Raw genomic sequence first — 15667 nt, 5'->3', positions numbered from 1 at the left:
CAAGACGCGTCCAACACCTTTGGCGAGGTCGGACGCTGCCAGAGAACTTCGCCGACTTGCGCGCAAGAAGTCCCAAGACCTCTGGATTTCAAGTGGCTTCAATTGCAGATTACGTAAACTGGACCCCACGCTACGGCTACAACCGCCATCTAGCCTTTCCCGCGGCGAAGCAACCTTGTTGTGTCGCTTGTGGCTGGGAGTGGCGTTTACGAACGCATATTCCTACCGTATGGGAATGGCCGAGAGCCCGATGTGCGACTCCTGTGGGTGCGACGAGACCATCGAGCACCTATTGTGTACCTGCCCTCGCTACGATGTCCAACGCCTCTCTCTGCGGGCAACTTTACACAGACTGGACTCGAGACCTTTCACCGAGTCAAAGATACTCGGACCGTGGCCACACCCTTCGCTGGCTCGAAAAGCGATTCGTGCACTAGTGCAGTACTTGAAGTGCACGGGCTTAACAGACCGTCTATAGTGTCCTTGTTTTTGGTGTCCCTCCCACACGAACTCAGTGTTTACTCTCTCCCTTTCTTCCGCTTTCTATTCCCCTTTCCCCTCCCCCAGTGTAGGGTAGCAAACCGGATGCTGTTCTGGTTGACCTCCCTGCCTTTCCTACCCTTGTTTTCTCTCTCTCTCTCTCTCTCATGTATGCTAGAGTACACAATCTCCGTGCTCAAATGCAAGTAGGGGAGCTTGGGTAGACAATGTTTTGAAAGAATTTGTAGTGCTTAAAAGCGGGAGGCTCTTTACTCGTGCTCGCTGAGCAGGCGCGTTGTGTGTCTGTTTCCGGATGTTCATGGTGAGCTGAAGTACTAATGACAACGAACCGCTCGAAATAAATGCAGCATAAAGTTGAATGCTTTATTAAAGGCAGACCACTACGCACGTTGCTAGTTCAGTTGCAACCAGTTCCCATGTGCAGTCGCTTCATGCTGACTTCGCAATTACTTTCGGGCAATTTTCAGCATGGGGGGCACTGAAAGCATTAGTTTTGAGCTGAACAGAGGTAGAATCAGTTTTGAAGTATCTTTGTCCTGGAGCACCTTTCTGCAAAAATCGGCTTTGATTTCTTTCCAGAGGTGTCCATTGGCCCGCGGCATGGCTTTGGGCGGATCGAGCGCCATCAACTTTATGTTATATGTTCGAGGAAACAGGCGTGACTACGACATATGGAGGGACGACTTCGGAGCCCATGGCTGGTCTTACAAGGACGTGTTGCCGCACTTCAAGAACATTGAAACGGCGAGACTGCCGGACCAGGAAAGTGAGTCTCGTTCTTCATTGAATCGGCGCTGGCGTTTAGCAACTTCAGTTCCCTCTAAGACAATTTCCGCAAATACGCCACTGCAACCTTCGACAAAATATGCGCCTAGGTGGCTCGATTCCTATCGCACCCAGCCCCTGAGAACCTAGTCATTGATTTTATTCCCCCATCGACACCAGGCTTAAAACGGGGCTAAGAGAAACAAGCGTTCAGTTGCATGACTGCGGTGCAAGTGTACGAATTCCTGTCATTGAAAATTCTTCGTGACGCATTTGCTACTACGTCCGTTACAGCATTGACAGCCGTGCCTGCCGTGTTTACTGTCAAATAAGTTTCACGAGAACGATTTGCAGTAAAGCTGTAGATGTTTACGTGAACTTGCAACTTCTTGAGACTGACGCATCTGTTAATTGATCACTACAAAAGTGGCCAGTATTGACGCTCATGCAGGACCGTGGTTCGGTGTACGTTATGATTACAGGTTCTGTCGCGAGTCTAATGGACGTTTACTGAATAGTGTGGAATGCTTTCTGCCACATTCTTTTAGGCGAAAATTTCGTATGAAAAAGAAAGTTTTCAAAATAGCTGCCGCACATTTGAAATCAACGTGCATCCTGAAACATGGAAGTGTCAGTACAGTAAACTGAACCAAGGCGGCACCCCGACAGGCACGCATGCAGGCGCTGCTAGTCATCCGTGCAAACAACATTTGACGATATATGTCGGCACATTATTCATTCTTATGCTTTTTCAACTTTATCTCTATTCCTTTATCTCTGTCTTCCGCATGATATCATCGCCACCACCTTTATCTGATGAACAATAACTGAAGTGTACCATGACTTACATCGTCACCATTCAATAAACAATGTGTATATTGCACACCAGAAAACACTGCAGAAGTAAAGTGGCTCACAGGTATCCGTCTTAGTGGAGCTGATTCATTTTATAAGGGCGGAAGTTAGTGAAGATGCGGCAACTCGGAAAATGTGACTTATGGCACAGTAGGCCCACATTATCTCAGACATACATATATGCCAGCACCTAAACATATCGGAACTAGCTTTGTAGGGTCATCCAGGAGTGGTTGCAGCCTGCCCCGCGTTCCAGAAACCTTAACAGTTATCCTGACGCAAAACTCTCACGTGAGTGGATTTTAAGGCCGAAGTTCAGAATGCCTGCTTCCTTCCCCAGATTTCGGCGTTGAGGTATATCAGCTCGAGAGCATTCGGAGCGCGTGAGTAGTGTTAACGCGACAGCGATAAGGAACTCGTCTCGTAAAGAACCCGGCGTTCGGCGCGGGCATCCCCGTCAGCGAAAACTACCGTATATATTACGCTATATGTATATGTCATGCCTTGCTATATGACATGCGGTATATGAGGCTTATATTGACAAGGTAATTCTGACAAGGCTTATTCTTGACAAGGTAATTCCTGAAAATTTTGAGAATGCCAGCCCCCACCCAAATGTCATGAAACAAGACATCGACAGCACACGCTTTTGCATTACGTTCGTATGGACTCTCTTCTGCGGGGCTACAAATGGACCACCTGTCTTTGGCACCTTGACAACATTATTGTTTTCCCCCACTTTCGTCAGCCACTTTACCCGACTCGCTGCAATTCTTGCGGTCTTCCGAAAAGCCGGCCTTCAACTGAAGTCCCCGAAGTGTCAATTCGGGCGACGTCAGATTCGTGTTGGGATACCTCCTTGACACATTCGGTGTCCAACCAGATCCGGAAAAAGTTCCCGCCATGCACTGTTTCCCTGTCCCAAGTTCTGCCTCTGACGTGCGCTCCTTCGTCGGCCTGTGTTATTATTTTCGCCGTTTCGTCAAAAATTTCACGGACGTTGCGTGGCCTTTGACAGATCTTCTAAAGAAGAACGCGCCATTCTCATGGGGCCAGGAGCCGGCACACGCGTTCGCCGCTCTCATCGGGTTTCTGACCACCCCTCCCATTCTTGCCGAATTTGATCCGCCTACGCCGAATGAAGTCGACACTGACGCAAGCGGCTATGGCCTCGGCGCTGTTCTCGCCCAAAACCAGAATGGTACGGAGTTCGTGATAGCTTACGCCAGCCGCCTGCTGTCACCTGCCGAGAGAAATTACTCCATCACCGAGCAGGAGTACTTGACTTTAGTTCGGGCTATCGCAAAGTTCCAGCCATATTTGTACAGCCGCACGTTTTCGGTCGTCACAGACCAGCACGTACTCTGCTGGCTGTCTTCCCTACGGGACCCGACTGGACGACTTGGTCGCTGGGCTTTGCGGCTCCAGGAATTTTCATTTAGTGTACATTACAAAACTGGACGCCTCCACAATGACGCAGACTGCCTCTCGCGTCGCCCCGTGGATTCTCCCGATCTTCTTGCGCATGATCCGGTGACCTGCGTGATGGCTTTCCTTGACATGACCGACATGCGCGCTGAACAACAACGCGACGCATCCTTACAGTCAATCATGGCCGAATTGCAATTTGACAGCACCGAAGTCACGTGCCGAATATTCGGCTGCACGACGGCATCCCCTACCGCCGCAATAACAACCGTGACGGCCCTGAGTTGCTCCTTGTCCTCCCTCGTCATCTGCGACCCAGCGTTCTCGAAAAACTTCACGATGCACCAGGAGCGAGACACCTTGGAGTTTTGCGTACATACGAACGCGTACAACGCCGGTTCTTCTGGCCAGGTCTCTACCGCTCTGTGCGTTGTTATGTCACAACTTGCCAATTGTGTCAGCACCGGAAGAAACTTCCTCTGGCATCTGTCGGACGACTCCATACCATTGAAGTCTCCCCTGAACCGTTCTTTCTCGTAGGCCTTGTTCTGCTTGGCCCTTTTCCGACAACCACTAGAGGGAACAAAGGGATCGGCGTCGCTACAGATTACGCAATACGCTACGCGATAACAAAGGCGTTGCTGACTAGTTGCGCAGCTGATTTTCTCGTTCACGAGGTCAGTCTCCAGCGCGGTGCGCCTCGACAGTTACTTGCAGACCACGGCCGCTCATTCTTGTCTCCCGTTGTAGATGGCCTCCTCCCCTCTGGTGCCACTGAGCACAAGCTGTCCGCCGGCTTCCACCCACAAATGAACGGTCTTACGGAACGTCTCAACCGAACAATCAAAAAGATGCTATCTATGTACGTCTCTAACGATCACCGCGACTGGGACACAACGCTGGTTTATGTGACGTTCGCGTATATCTCGCCCCGACATGACACCGAATGACATTCACTCATTTCACTCATTCATTCATGTTTAAATGCTATCGTGTTCCTCTATTAAAGCTGACGGTGAAACGTCCTCCAAATTTTTGTCATAGCGAATCCAGGCAGCACCCACACAGCCCGCCCGCTAAGCTCGCAGGTAGAGTTAGGGTATTGGAGCGAACTGGTTTTCATTCTGGTTTCAGTTTCCTTGCACTGAAAAATTTGCCCTTCCGATTCTTCTCCGTAACGACAAAAAAATAATCCGTATGGGTTCACAACAGCTTTGCTTCGCATGCAAAACTTTGCCCCGCAAAGTAGCGAGAAAAAGACAGTATCTGGTTTTTTTTTTTCAGTAAGTGAACGATTAATTCTGAGATTGTGCGCAGTGCCTCGAGTCAAGGTACTCAATATGATCTCGGAAGCAGAACGTGTTCGAATGTACTTGCCGTAATGCGAGACCGCTGTTTCTATAAAAGGCACTCAAACAAACATAATCTAACCAAGAAACTAGGGCAACAAAGCGTTGTACGAGTAGACAACAAAACTATAAGCTCTTCAGCGCAAGATCTCTCGGTTTTGCAGGGATGCCGATCTGCTAATGTACCGAACGGCAGGCTTAGATTAGTGGAGCGCTCGATTGGCCATCTCTCGTCAAATTCCGGCCTGGGATACCACAAGTCGATAGTCCTTTATAACAGCTCTCTGTTATTTTCACCTTGACTCGGTCAGTGACCACAATTTCTTCATCATCGATAGTCTTTGTCGATGATCTAACTATCTCCTCGCATTTAAAAGGAGCGTGTGTGTCTTTTTATGAACACAGGTTTCTATCGTGGTACCAATGGTGAGATACCCGTGGTACACGCCAATACGCAAACACGTCTGAGCAACGCGTTCTTGGGAGCTTGCAAGGGAAATGGCTACCCGGTCATAGACTACAACGGAAGATCTCAGGCAGGTGAGCTCACTTCCATGTTCTGGGCGCGCTTGCAGAAAATAAGAATCCAATGCCTCTCCACAATTATTGTTTCGAATGCCATTACCTGCATTCCTGAAAAAAAATGTATTGTAGTATTAGGGTTGGACCACACATTCGGCGTTGGCTTCAGCGTGCCTCTAAATCTAGAAAAAACAACTAGTAATTTTCGCAGTTGTAGTTCAGAATTGTGCCGGTTGCATCTGCGAAAACTGTTGCATGAAGAAAGGCCTGAAAAGGCGCAAGATAACAAGGAAACCAAATAGAATAAAGTATAGAGCCAGAAGGGAAATAACGACGGACTATTTGGAGTACTGACGGCATTTGTTTTACGTTTTCGACTACCCTACCATTTAAACAAGGCAAACGTAAAGTAATGCTTACTTCTGTGCTACGATAAACATATATCTAGATGCGAATATGTACATAGACGTATGAATCTTCTTTGAACAGGCTCAATTCTTGTATAATCATTTTTTTTATTGTGCGTATCGAATCCTTCTGTATATGTTACTGTATTAAATAATGTTATATATTGTGTCGTAATAACGATGTACATAGTGCTGCATTTGTTTAATTATACCTTGTCTATTTGTGATGTATTTCATGAATAGCTGTTGTTTTTGTACTTTTTTGTGTTTTCGTTACACTTACTCATAGTTATGATGATTAATGTTTCGTAGTTATTAGTGTGGAAATCCTATTTTTACAATTACTATTGTATTTAACCATGCTAATCCTTTGTTGCATTTGTTGCTGCCTGTAAAACGGGGCCATGGACCACGTCAAGCCTTGCTGGCTTTTTGTCCATGTTCCTCAGCATCTGTTGTATGTTGAAATAAACTTGATTTGATTTGATTTGATTTACAGTAGCAACTATTTTAACTTGAGGCAAAGCGGAAACAAAAGGAACTTAGGACTACAGAGTGGAACGTAGACACACGCGCTGTTTCTACGTTCCCTTCTGTCGTTCTACGTGTTTTGTTACGCTTTGTCTCAAGTCAAACAATAACAACTAGCCCATCACTCAGTTCTCCTGAACCTGCTATTTACTGACCAGGGCCTCGCACACGCGGTTCTTTTTGTGACGCATGTCGGCCGAGGAGAGAGAAAAACCCTGATTGTTTTAATAGTCTGCTTCAATAAACTTTTCGTACAGGAATAATTGTCGCTTTCTTTTTCACCATCACATGCCAGCTGGCGCGCTACGTGTTGTCGGGTCTCTAGACGGCGAATGATTAGTGGCGGGGATCAATGCGGAAGATCCCGGCACACTGCTGTTAGCTGATAACGTTGTCTTATTTAGGAACACATTAGGCGACCTATAACGGATGAATAACAAACATTCTGGCTAACGTTTAGCATTAGACTCGAGAAGTAATGTCCGCTATAGTATAAGGTAGTCTCTATTAGCCTGACGAAATAGGAATTTCGTTGGTAGGCAGCGTCGTGAAGATTAGTGCAGTCGATAAGTAGGCCAATTGGTACTCATTTGTACTGATTAGGATGGCAACAGCGCAGAAAAAAGCAGCAGCCTAGAAGCTGCTCACGAGTATACGTTCCTGGGCCAGTTTGTCAGACGGAAACACGGGTCGTGAGAAGGAAATTTGAAACATAATAGCAATGGTAATGGAGTGCATACGGTGGGCGTTCCCGATTACAAACATCATTTCGGTGAAAGACACAGGTAATTGGAGATAGTGGTAATGTACTAGGATGATGAAAAATTGTTGATGATTACTGTGGTGGTTTGATTTGTGTCTTTTTTGTAGGCTGCTCTAGACTGCAGTTCAATACACACCACGGTGAGCGCTACAGTGCCAGCAAATCCTTCATCACGCCAATCCTCCACAGAACAAATCTGCACATTTCGCTGTGGAGCAGAGCTACAAAGGTAAATGAAAAAGTGAACAAATTTCTCACCAGTTTTTTAACATAAAAATACATATATACCTGGGTGCCTCAGCAGGCAAGATAATGTTGTAGTGCATCTGATCAGGTTGCCGCATCGATTATTTCCCCGACCAACATGGTGCACTGTAGACGGACTGGGAAAGATTGTCACTCGAATCTTATTACATAAGCACGAAGCTCTGTTCAACAGCAGTTACGTGCACTCCTTCCGTAGCATCAGAATGAAGGCCCCGGTGATGAGATTCTTCAGTGATTTGTTTGTGCCCTTCCTGCACTGTGTGCACAATTGTGCACGCCGAGATGGTGCATCAAAAGTCCTGTCGAAAAAACTAAGAAATTAGGCACTCGTTGCGTACAATGTGAGGTAGCTTTTTGGGGGCGTTTGCTGCAAGCACGCGTCGCCTACAGCTTGAGGCACCTTTTTGTGGCATTTGCTGCAAATTACAATGCGCAAAGCATTTCAGTGAAAGGAGCTGGAAGGTCGACATGGCTGTTTCCCGTTGGTGCCCGTATGTCATTAGAAGGCGGGTTCACTTCTTTCATTGTTTACGTTTAAATTTTACATGTGTCATGTTCTTCAAATGGTTCGATGGGTAAATTCAACGTATCCTGGGCATGTAATCGTTGATGTCGCATGTTACGTCCCTGCATAGAATGACGAAGTTCACTAGAAAATCCGAAATCAATATTATCTTTTGCATCGGTACGCTTTGAATGATTTTGAAGAGTCAAGAAATATGTTAAAAGCACACATTCAATGGACATATGAGAAAACGCACATCTCCGTCACTTGGTGACGCGTTCGATGCACTATAAGTTGACGAATGCGCTGTTCGTACAGTGACACGCATTATATATATTGTCAACTTAGCATTTGTTTCCTTTGAACGTTTGTCCCCGCAAGCGCTCTTTTTTTCATACTGGCAGCGTGCACTACAGTCGTCCATCGAGTTACTTCTTTTCAGTTTTCCTGACGCGAACTTCGAGCTATTGGTGGGCGTGCCTTCGTTTATTTATCTTCATCTATTGGTCCAATAACGCGTATCACCGAATTCTGGCGAAACTGCGCCAGTCATGGAAACAGGGTATTCGGTGAAAAAGAATGGCGGGAATTTAGCGCGACAACACCGAGAACAAGAGAGCCAGATCAACTGCTTCTTGAAACTACCAACTCGGACAAGATCAAATGATCCCATTATTCCCATAAACTATTTTGATTCCATAGCAACAAATCAGCAGCCTCACTTGTAGCGGTTGAAACCCTTAATGTATTTATATTTCTAAGATAATAAAATAGCCGTGGTGGTATTCCTTTGCAGGAATACTTTTATACCATTGCATAGTCTATCTCGCAAAAATCAGTAATGGACTCAGGGTTGAAATGCTTTAATTTCTAATAATTTGATTTCGAGGAGGCAACTACGCATGTTTAAGAATGACCTAGTGTTCTTATCACGAGTCGGGCTTATGGATTACGCCATTGTATGGTTCCTGGACCTGGTTTGGAAGTTACCCATTTTATTGCGATGAGTGCGCACTCCGAAGCTTCAAGAGGAGGGCCGAAAAAATTCTGAAAATATTTGATTATCTTGCTTTGTCTTCATTAAAGCGCGGTTTCTTTTCTTGAAAAGCAGCACTTAATTTCCTTTCGTGCGAATCCTTTTTTTTGGAGGGGGGAATTATCGCGAAACCTAACTTGGTGACAAACGTCTCCTATTTGTTCTTTAGAATTAGTAGCCACAAGTTCGAAACAAAAGCATATGAAAGTGAAATAAGCACAACTTGAAGCCAGTGGTAGCCGAGCCAATGCCCTCGGCATGACGGCTGCGATGTACTACGAGTTATACTATGGAAGTGGCTGTAGACCAGTTCACATTCATAGTTCTTTTTTTTACTAAGAATTTATTTATAGAACTTTCTTGCACAGACATTTGTGTACGCGTACTAGCATTGAAATTTTAGCCCGCGCCACTGACTGCCATGGTGGTGGATATTGGAATTCAAGAAAATATTTGGTGTACAGAAGCAGGCGGTTGAAGTTACCACGTTTTAGAAGGATGCTGATGGCGAATAAGTTTATTCAATTGATTCTCGGTAAGTCTACCGCATTTGATTGAGAGCTTAGAAATAGTTCTAATTACAGACTGAACAGCCACCTAAATTAATCACCCTGATTCAGCGTGCATATGCAGGAAGGGCATAAAGTGGGATGCATGCGACGCGTGCTCTGCTTTACCCCTTGCAAGAAAGATGGCAAAAAATACCGTAATTTACTCTCCTTCTCCTCTGGAATCATACATCTACTAAATAATCTTTACCCGAAACTACTTTTTAAAAATTATTTTTATTTCTCAAACACAATCAACTAGTTATTTTGTTATGGTTCGACGTTATTGTTATTATATATCGGTCGTTATGCATTCTTTACTTTAGTTTTATCTGCGTACAAAATACCGGCAATTTTTTTTTACTTTATTAAACCGTACTACCCTCTACAGCCTGACTTGACTTGCAACACGACTTGATAGCTATTCCCCCATGTTATTCCCACTTCCTCTTTTTATCCCAGTCAACGCTTCGTTAAGTGCTGCGCGCAGTTTAATTTATCTTGTCGTTAAGGCTTCAGATTCTCCGCCGATTTTGTCTCCTCCCCTCGTGCCATAGTATTAAATGACGCTTCCCATGGTACTAGCTTAAGTTTTCTTCTCTTGTCCTGGGATATTTTTTAAAGGTCACCTCCTCGTTTCACCGCCTTGCTGGCCATATAAGGTCGACTGAATGCAGCTTTGGCGCCTTCGAGGAAATTCTGTACTAGTGTAAAGCTGAATTGCAGTTGAATCCCAAACACTTTGATAAACTTTGATATTTTATTGAGTTCCGGCATTCGTCTCGCTGCCCCTGAGTTTTCAGAATTAGGACGTTGTTTACTAACCGGTGAAGATTATTGTTTCCGTAAGAAATAAAATGAGGAGTGCAACCAAATGTGATTGTAATGCTTCAGAGCTCCTTCGTGGGCACAATTCAACCACCCTGGATATTCGGGTGCAATTTTTTAAACGGCGTCACATCTCCGATGAATTGCTCTGCTAAGGCGTTTTCTTGCGTATAATATGGTGTGGCAAATCTCATTTGGATTACTTTTTTATTTCTCTTAAGACAAAATTTTCGTTTAGAAACCATGGTCCATTATTGGAGACTGTTTTAATTGAACGTATCTCACTACAGGAGCGAGATAATGGCATCGCAATCCGATTTTCCTGGCGTCGCGGCGGGCACTCTAGTGCATTCTAGTCATTCAATCGTATCAGGAAAGCTTTTGTATCTCGTACTCCCTCTTGATTCATTTTGGCTATGACGGTTGTCAGCTGCTATTGCTACTTTTGTTGCTTGCGCTACATCTCACATTAACCTTTCCGTCTTGCGTGCCGTAGCTTTGTTCACGGGCATGAATATACCTTCCATGCTGATTCTGGTCCCTACATTGTCTGGTTCGAGCAGCCCTGCCTCTTGTATGGTCGCTTCCTAAGCAACCTCGGTGAGCAGGTCTGTTTTACCACTGTTGTCACCCACCTTGACGGGTTGTTTTGTCCCTCTGTTGGACTTGGACATAACCACCACCCTCTTGTCATCGTCCTGTAGGTATGTGAATCTGCATTTCCCACATGTTGAAGCGGCTGCACCAAAAATGTAAAATACAAGCTTGAGTTGATGGCTATTGTATCATTTTATACTTTGCTTTCCTTTCTTTCCCTTTGTTATCATTTTTCGCTTTGTTCCTCCTGCAGCGCACAGTTCGCGTGGCTATTAGTCGAAAAAGAGCTGATACATGAGTCTGCGAATTTCCTGGCAATGAAATTATTCTATCTCAAAACTTAGCAGTCAAGGCAGGCATTTTGCGAAACTGTACTATCCACTCCCCAGATTGCCATGACAATAACGTTGGTGTGTGCCAGTACTTCTCTAATTGTTTTTCATGGCTAAGAAATGTCCCTACAATGTTTACTGTGCAAGAATTTTACCTGTGGCCCCAATGTATTCTGGGTGTAACTCACTCGGCACCCCATTGTATTTCATAGCACAAATTTCGCTAATACGTCCAGTGTCATTGGGAGGTCCAGCGAGCCTTTATGCCCCCTAAGGAATTGCTGGAGCAGGTTCTTTGGCACACATTTGATAGTCACTTTATTGTACTGCAGAATATTTATAATACCCTAACGCACGAAGCTGTAGGTATCATATCCTTACCAAACCACTCCATTAACGATGCTACGGTTAGGCGCAGTAGACGATTCACAGGATTGTTACATTCGTCGTTGCATCGTCGAAACTTTACCATCGACCGTGTCTTCGCGTCCATTTTAACGCAGTAAAATGCGTTACATATTCGCCGAATATGTTCTCTTTCCCAGCATAAGCCCAACAACCCAGCAAACCTTTCTGCTTCACTTTCCCGTGTGCGCGGTCATATCTTGTGCGCTGTGGTCACCTGACACTTCACTCTGGAGTGTACTGGCTATATTCACACACATGTTTTGTTAACTGCCGCGTATGTGAAACATATCGTTAATCTGCGCGTATCTAAGCTAGTATTAGCGTTTCTCCCCGTGTGTCGTGTAGCAGTTTGCTGTGCACGGTACGTCATAACGTTAAAAAAAGCTCCGAAAGAAACCATCCTAGGGTGTCTGTTTATATTGGTGCAATTAGTTATTGCCCTCGCCCAGACGTTAGCTCTGGGCGAGGGCAATAACGTTTCTAATAATAGATACGTTTAGCTCATGCCATGATGAGGAAGCGTCGAATAAAGAGACGCTAAACTCATCTGGCTGTCTTAACAAATCCGCTTAACGTAGCTTGCTCATTTTTTTCCGTGCTTCCACGGCTTTGCGATTGCATATGTTGCAGCCAAACACTTTGTGTGTACAACGCAAAATGAAAAAAATATAAAGAAATGGCGCTGAGGCACCGAAATTGAAACTTCGGACACGTTTGCTGTGACACTACAGTGCTGCTGCCGAAATCTATCCTTTCCACTCAAATGTAATTCACTTTAGGCGAGTCGTATGACTAGTTTTGCATGCAAGCTGAAAATGCGACTTAGACATTTTTACTGCGAGAAGCCAAGTGCCAGAAATATTCTCAGGCGATCCAACAAGAGAGTTGGTTGTAGCCAACGTTTGTTTCCAATAATGAGCGTCGAGCGTTGCTCATTTGGGGCACAGGTTCACCTAACGAAGAGGCAAATTAAGTCGCGCTTTTGGCAGATGATAAGATATCACCAGAACTTGACAATTTAAATGCCCTTCACAGTAGTCAAATAGCCCTGCAATGGCTGTAAGTGCTTGGAATGCTATCAGCTATCAGCAATATCAGAAAGAAAACAAAGCAAATGAACTAAAAATGAACTAAAAATCTTAACGGCTCCATGGTTGGAATTTCAATGCCAGTGACCTCTTATGCTGCTCAATTCAACATAGGCCTTGAACGAGCCTATATGAAAGCTGTGAACGAAGTACAAGCGCAACTGGCCGTTTAGGACGTGCGGACCGCGTAAGATGTACCTGAAAGGGTATCGTGGCTAAACGGTGTGGTGGCAGAAGCAACACAGCTGTTTTTACTCGAGCACTTGCCGAACACGACTACATGGCAGTTGAGCTTTCAATCGAGTTTTGCATCTGCCTAGAAGCTTGAACGGATTAGGGCGTCCCTATTAAGAGAAGTGCATTAGCGGAAACATGTATTACGAGTGAGATCTTTTGTTTCACCATTGTTCGCGGCTTCCAAGCAAGCATACTTAGTACTGAAATAGACGCACAAATATTGCAATATTCCAATTATTCCTCACTAACACCTTGCTATAACGCGTTTATTCATCGAATCCGCCGTGCTGAGGAGGTATCTCAATATATTTTTCATTCTTTATGAAATGCAGCGCCCCACATAGTTTCACAATACAATCACAGATCTTATCTTCATATCAAACCGGTATACTACAAACTACTATTACCATACGGGCTTCTTCGAGATAATTTTAGGCCAACATAGGGAAATCTATCGAATAAGTTTATATAAGGTCTGATAAAGAACGCTTTAATTTTCTAATTACCAGTCATTTCTTTATTGTTACAATTTTATTTTCCGTCTGCTGTGCTTACCTCAGCCGTTACGCCAAGTGTTCATCTGCACAAAAAAATGTAATGTTCCTTTTTTTTTCTTGCAGGTGATTTTTGAAAAACAGCGCGCCGTCGGAGTACGTTTCCTGAAATGGGGTTTGATGCACGCTGTGCGAGCTTCGCGTGAGGTCGTTATCGCGGCCGGAGCAGTCGGATCTCCACAGTTGCTCTTGCTTTCCGGTGTTGGTCCTCGGCTTGATCTGGAGCAACTGCAGGTTTGTTTCAACAGGCTAAAACATTTTGTAAGTGACCTGGCCACCAAGGTTATAAACGGTGCTTGGATGAATATATATATATATATATATATATTGATCAATATATATATATATATATAATGTGTATGTATACGTATATATGTGTGTGTGTGTGTGTGTGTGTGTGTGTGTGTGTGCGCGTTCCGGCCACACGGCTGGCGAATTTCGATGAGGGTGAAATGCGAAAAAACTTGTGAACTTAGATTTAGGTGCACGTTATTCCATAGTCCCCCTCTACTGCGTCCCACATAATCAGATCGTAGTTGTGACCCGTAAAACCCTATGATAGAATTTTGTGCTATAAGTCATCAACAATAAGGAACATGGGCTCACGCTATTTTGCCAAGTCCTTAGGTTAGTGTCCGATACGGCGTTAGAAAGCATTCATAGGCCGAACGATGTTAGAAGCAAGCAACTCTACAGCAAAATGGGATTGTAAATTTCACTAACATTTGTCAAAGAAGCACAAGCAAACCAATTTATCAGACCTACTATTGTCTTCCGACAGTAGTAGTCTATTTTCTTTAATTCTCAGCAGCCGATACTTATAAATCGAGCTAATAGTGTACTTGCGGAATTAGAGAAGTCGATTGCAACAAAGCTCTCGCCGTAATTATCGGGAAAAGCTGTGATACTTCGCACTAAAGCCAACTATTACTATTTGCAAAAACCTTACTCTTGATTTTTCTCACACGGAAGTTGTACCTATCGTTCAGACTTGGAGTTCTATCCCATGAAAACATGTATTGGAATGAACAAGTGAGAAAGTCTGTTCTAAATTAGTGTGGCCAACAGTTGACGTTTTCTCGAGGGTGCGGTTTCTTCTCATGTCACGCAAAGCTTCTACTTTATATTTCTGTCTTCTTTTCTGCTTTATCCTATTACCATCTGATAAGGGGCACGACTACGCTTATAAACATAACAAAACTCAGATTGCAGAAGAAAACAGTGCGAATAATCGTAAATATCCCGTATGACTTCAGCGCCAAGCCTATTTTTGTCGGCCTCAGAATGCTACCTGTCGACTTAAACAAATTGTTTTTATTAACTGCTGCAATGTAGGTATCGAACATAAGGCCCTACTTATTCCACAGCTTTGAAATTTAAGAAAAGGAACAATTATACATAACACAATCACCAAAGGGAAATGGAAAATTCTCTTTTCAGGGACCACTTATGGTCACAGAATGATAAAGGGCATTTTGCCAAGTGCACTGAAAAGTTTGCAATTCATGTAAAAGAAATTTATCACATAATTTTCCAGTTTCATGCTTTTCTTTCTTAATTGGTGTTCTTTCTTGTTTTTTTCAGTGGCCTTTTTTCCTAATTTTATAACCGTAAGCACTGCACCTGCTCAAATTCAACCAAAATTTGACTTCTGAGTAGACTAACCAGGCGTTCTGACTTAGTGCGTCTTGCCGCATGTGTGTCAAATGGGGTGTAGGTCTCTGTGAAGCTTTCTGTGGCTTTTGCCTATACACCACTCCTCTTCGTAGTACATTTTACTGCGGGCCGCTGAAAGTGATTTTGACGTATGTCCTGAATTCTGAAAAAGGTTCCATTGTTCTAACACTTGTACATATCGGTCAGCAAAGAGGAAGACTTCACTTGAGCACAAAGTGGAGATATTTCCTGCCCTGGAAGGCATAGTTTCATAATTCTCACACATGTCATTGTTCAGTTAGATGTTCATTTCTTGAGTTTTTTTTTTTCAGACAGCAAAGGACAAATTAGCAATAGCTTCGATTTTACTTCGACTTCTAAATGCGAAAATTTGATTAAGATAAGACCGCTTGCTGCCAAATAACAGCGATCCCGTGCTTAATATGCAATTGAACAGAAAGCATATGACAGTAACTTGCATGCAAATTTC

At 44.2% G+C, this 15667-nt stretch overlaps 1 protein-coding gene across 1 annotated transcript in view; it reads left to right on the top strand.

Annotated features, from left to right (window-relative positions):
* Positions 1 to 15667, top strand: part of LOC135909726 (alcohol dehydrogenase [acceptor]-like) — a 72789-nt gene that overhangs the window by 30937 nt on the left and 26185 nt on the right. Inside the window, exons 3-6 of the mRNA XM_065441787.1 lie at positions 1081 to 1267; positions 5304 to 5438; positions 7229 to 7350; positions 13588 to 13755. Coding sequence (XP_065297859.1) covers positions 1081 to 1267; positions 5304 to 5438; positions 7229 to 7350; positions 13588 to 13755 — 612 coding nt within the window. The remainder of the gene's footprint in view (positions 1 to 1080; positions 1268 to 5303; positions 5439 to 7228; positions 7351 to 13587; positions 13756 to 15667) is intronic.

The sequence above is a fragment of the Dermacentor albipictus genome, chromosome 8 (assembly GCF_038994185.2).
Source record: "Dermacentor albipictus isolate Rhodes 1998 colony chromosome 8, USDA_Dalb.pri_finalv2, whole genome shotgun sequence".
In the NCBI taxonomy this organism is placed as follows: domain Eukaryota; kingdom Metazoa; phylum Arthropoda; class Arachnida; order Ixodida; family Ixodidae; genus Dermacentor; species Dermacentor albipictus.
This window is presented reverse-complemented; position numbering and strand designations above follow the sequence as displayed.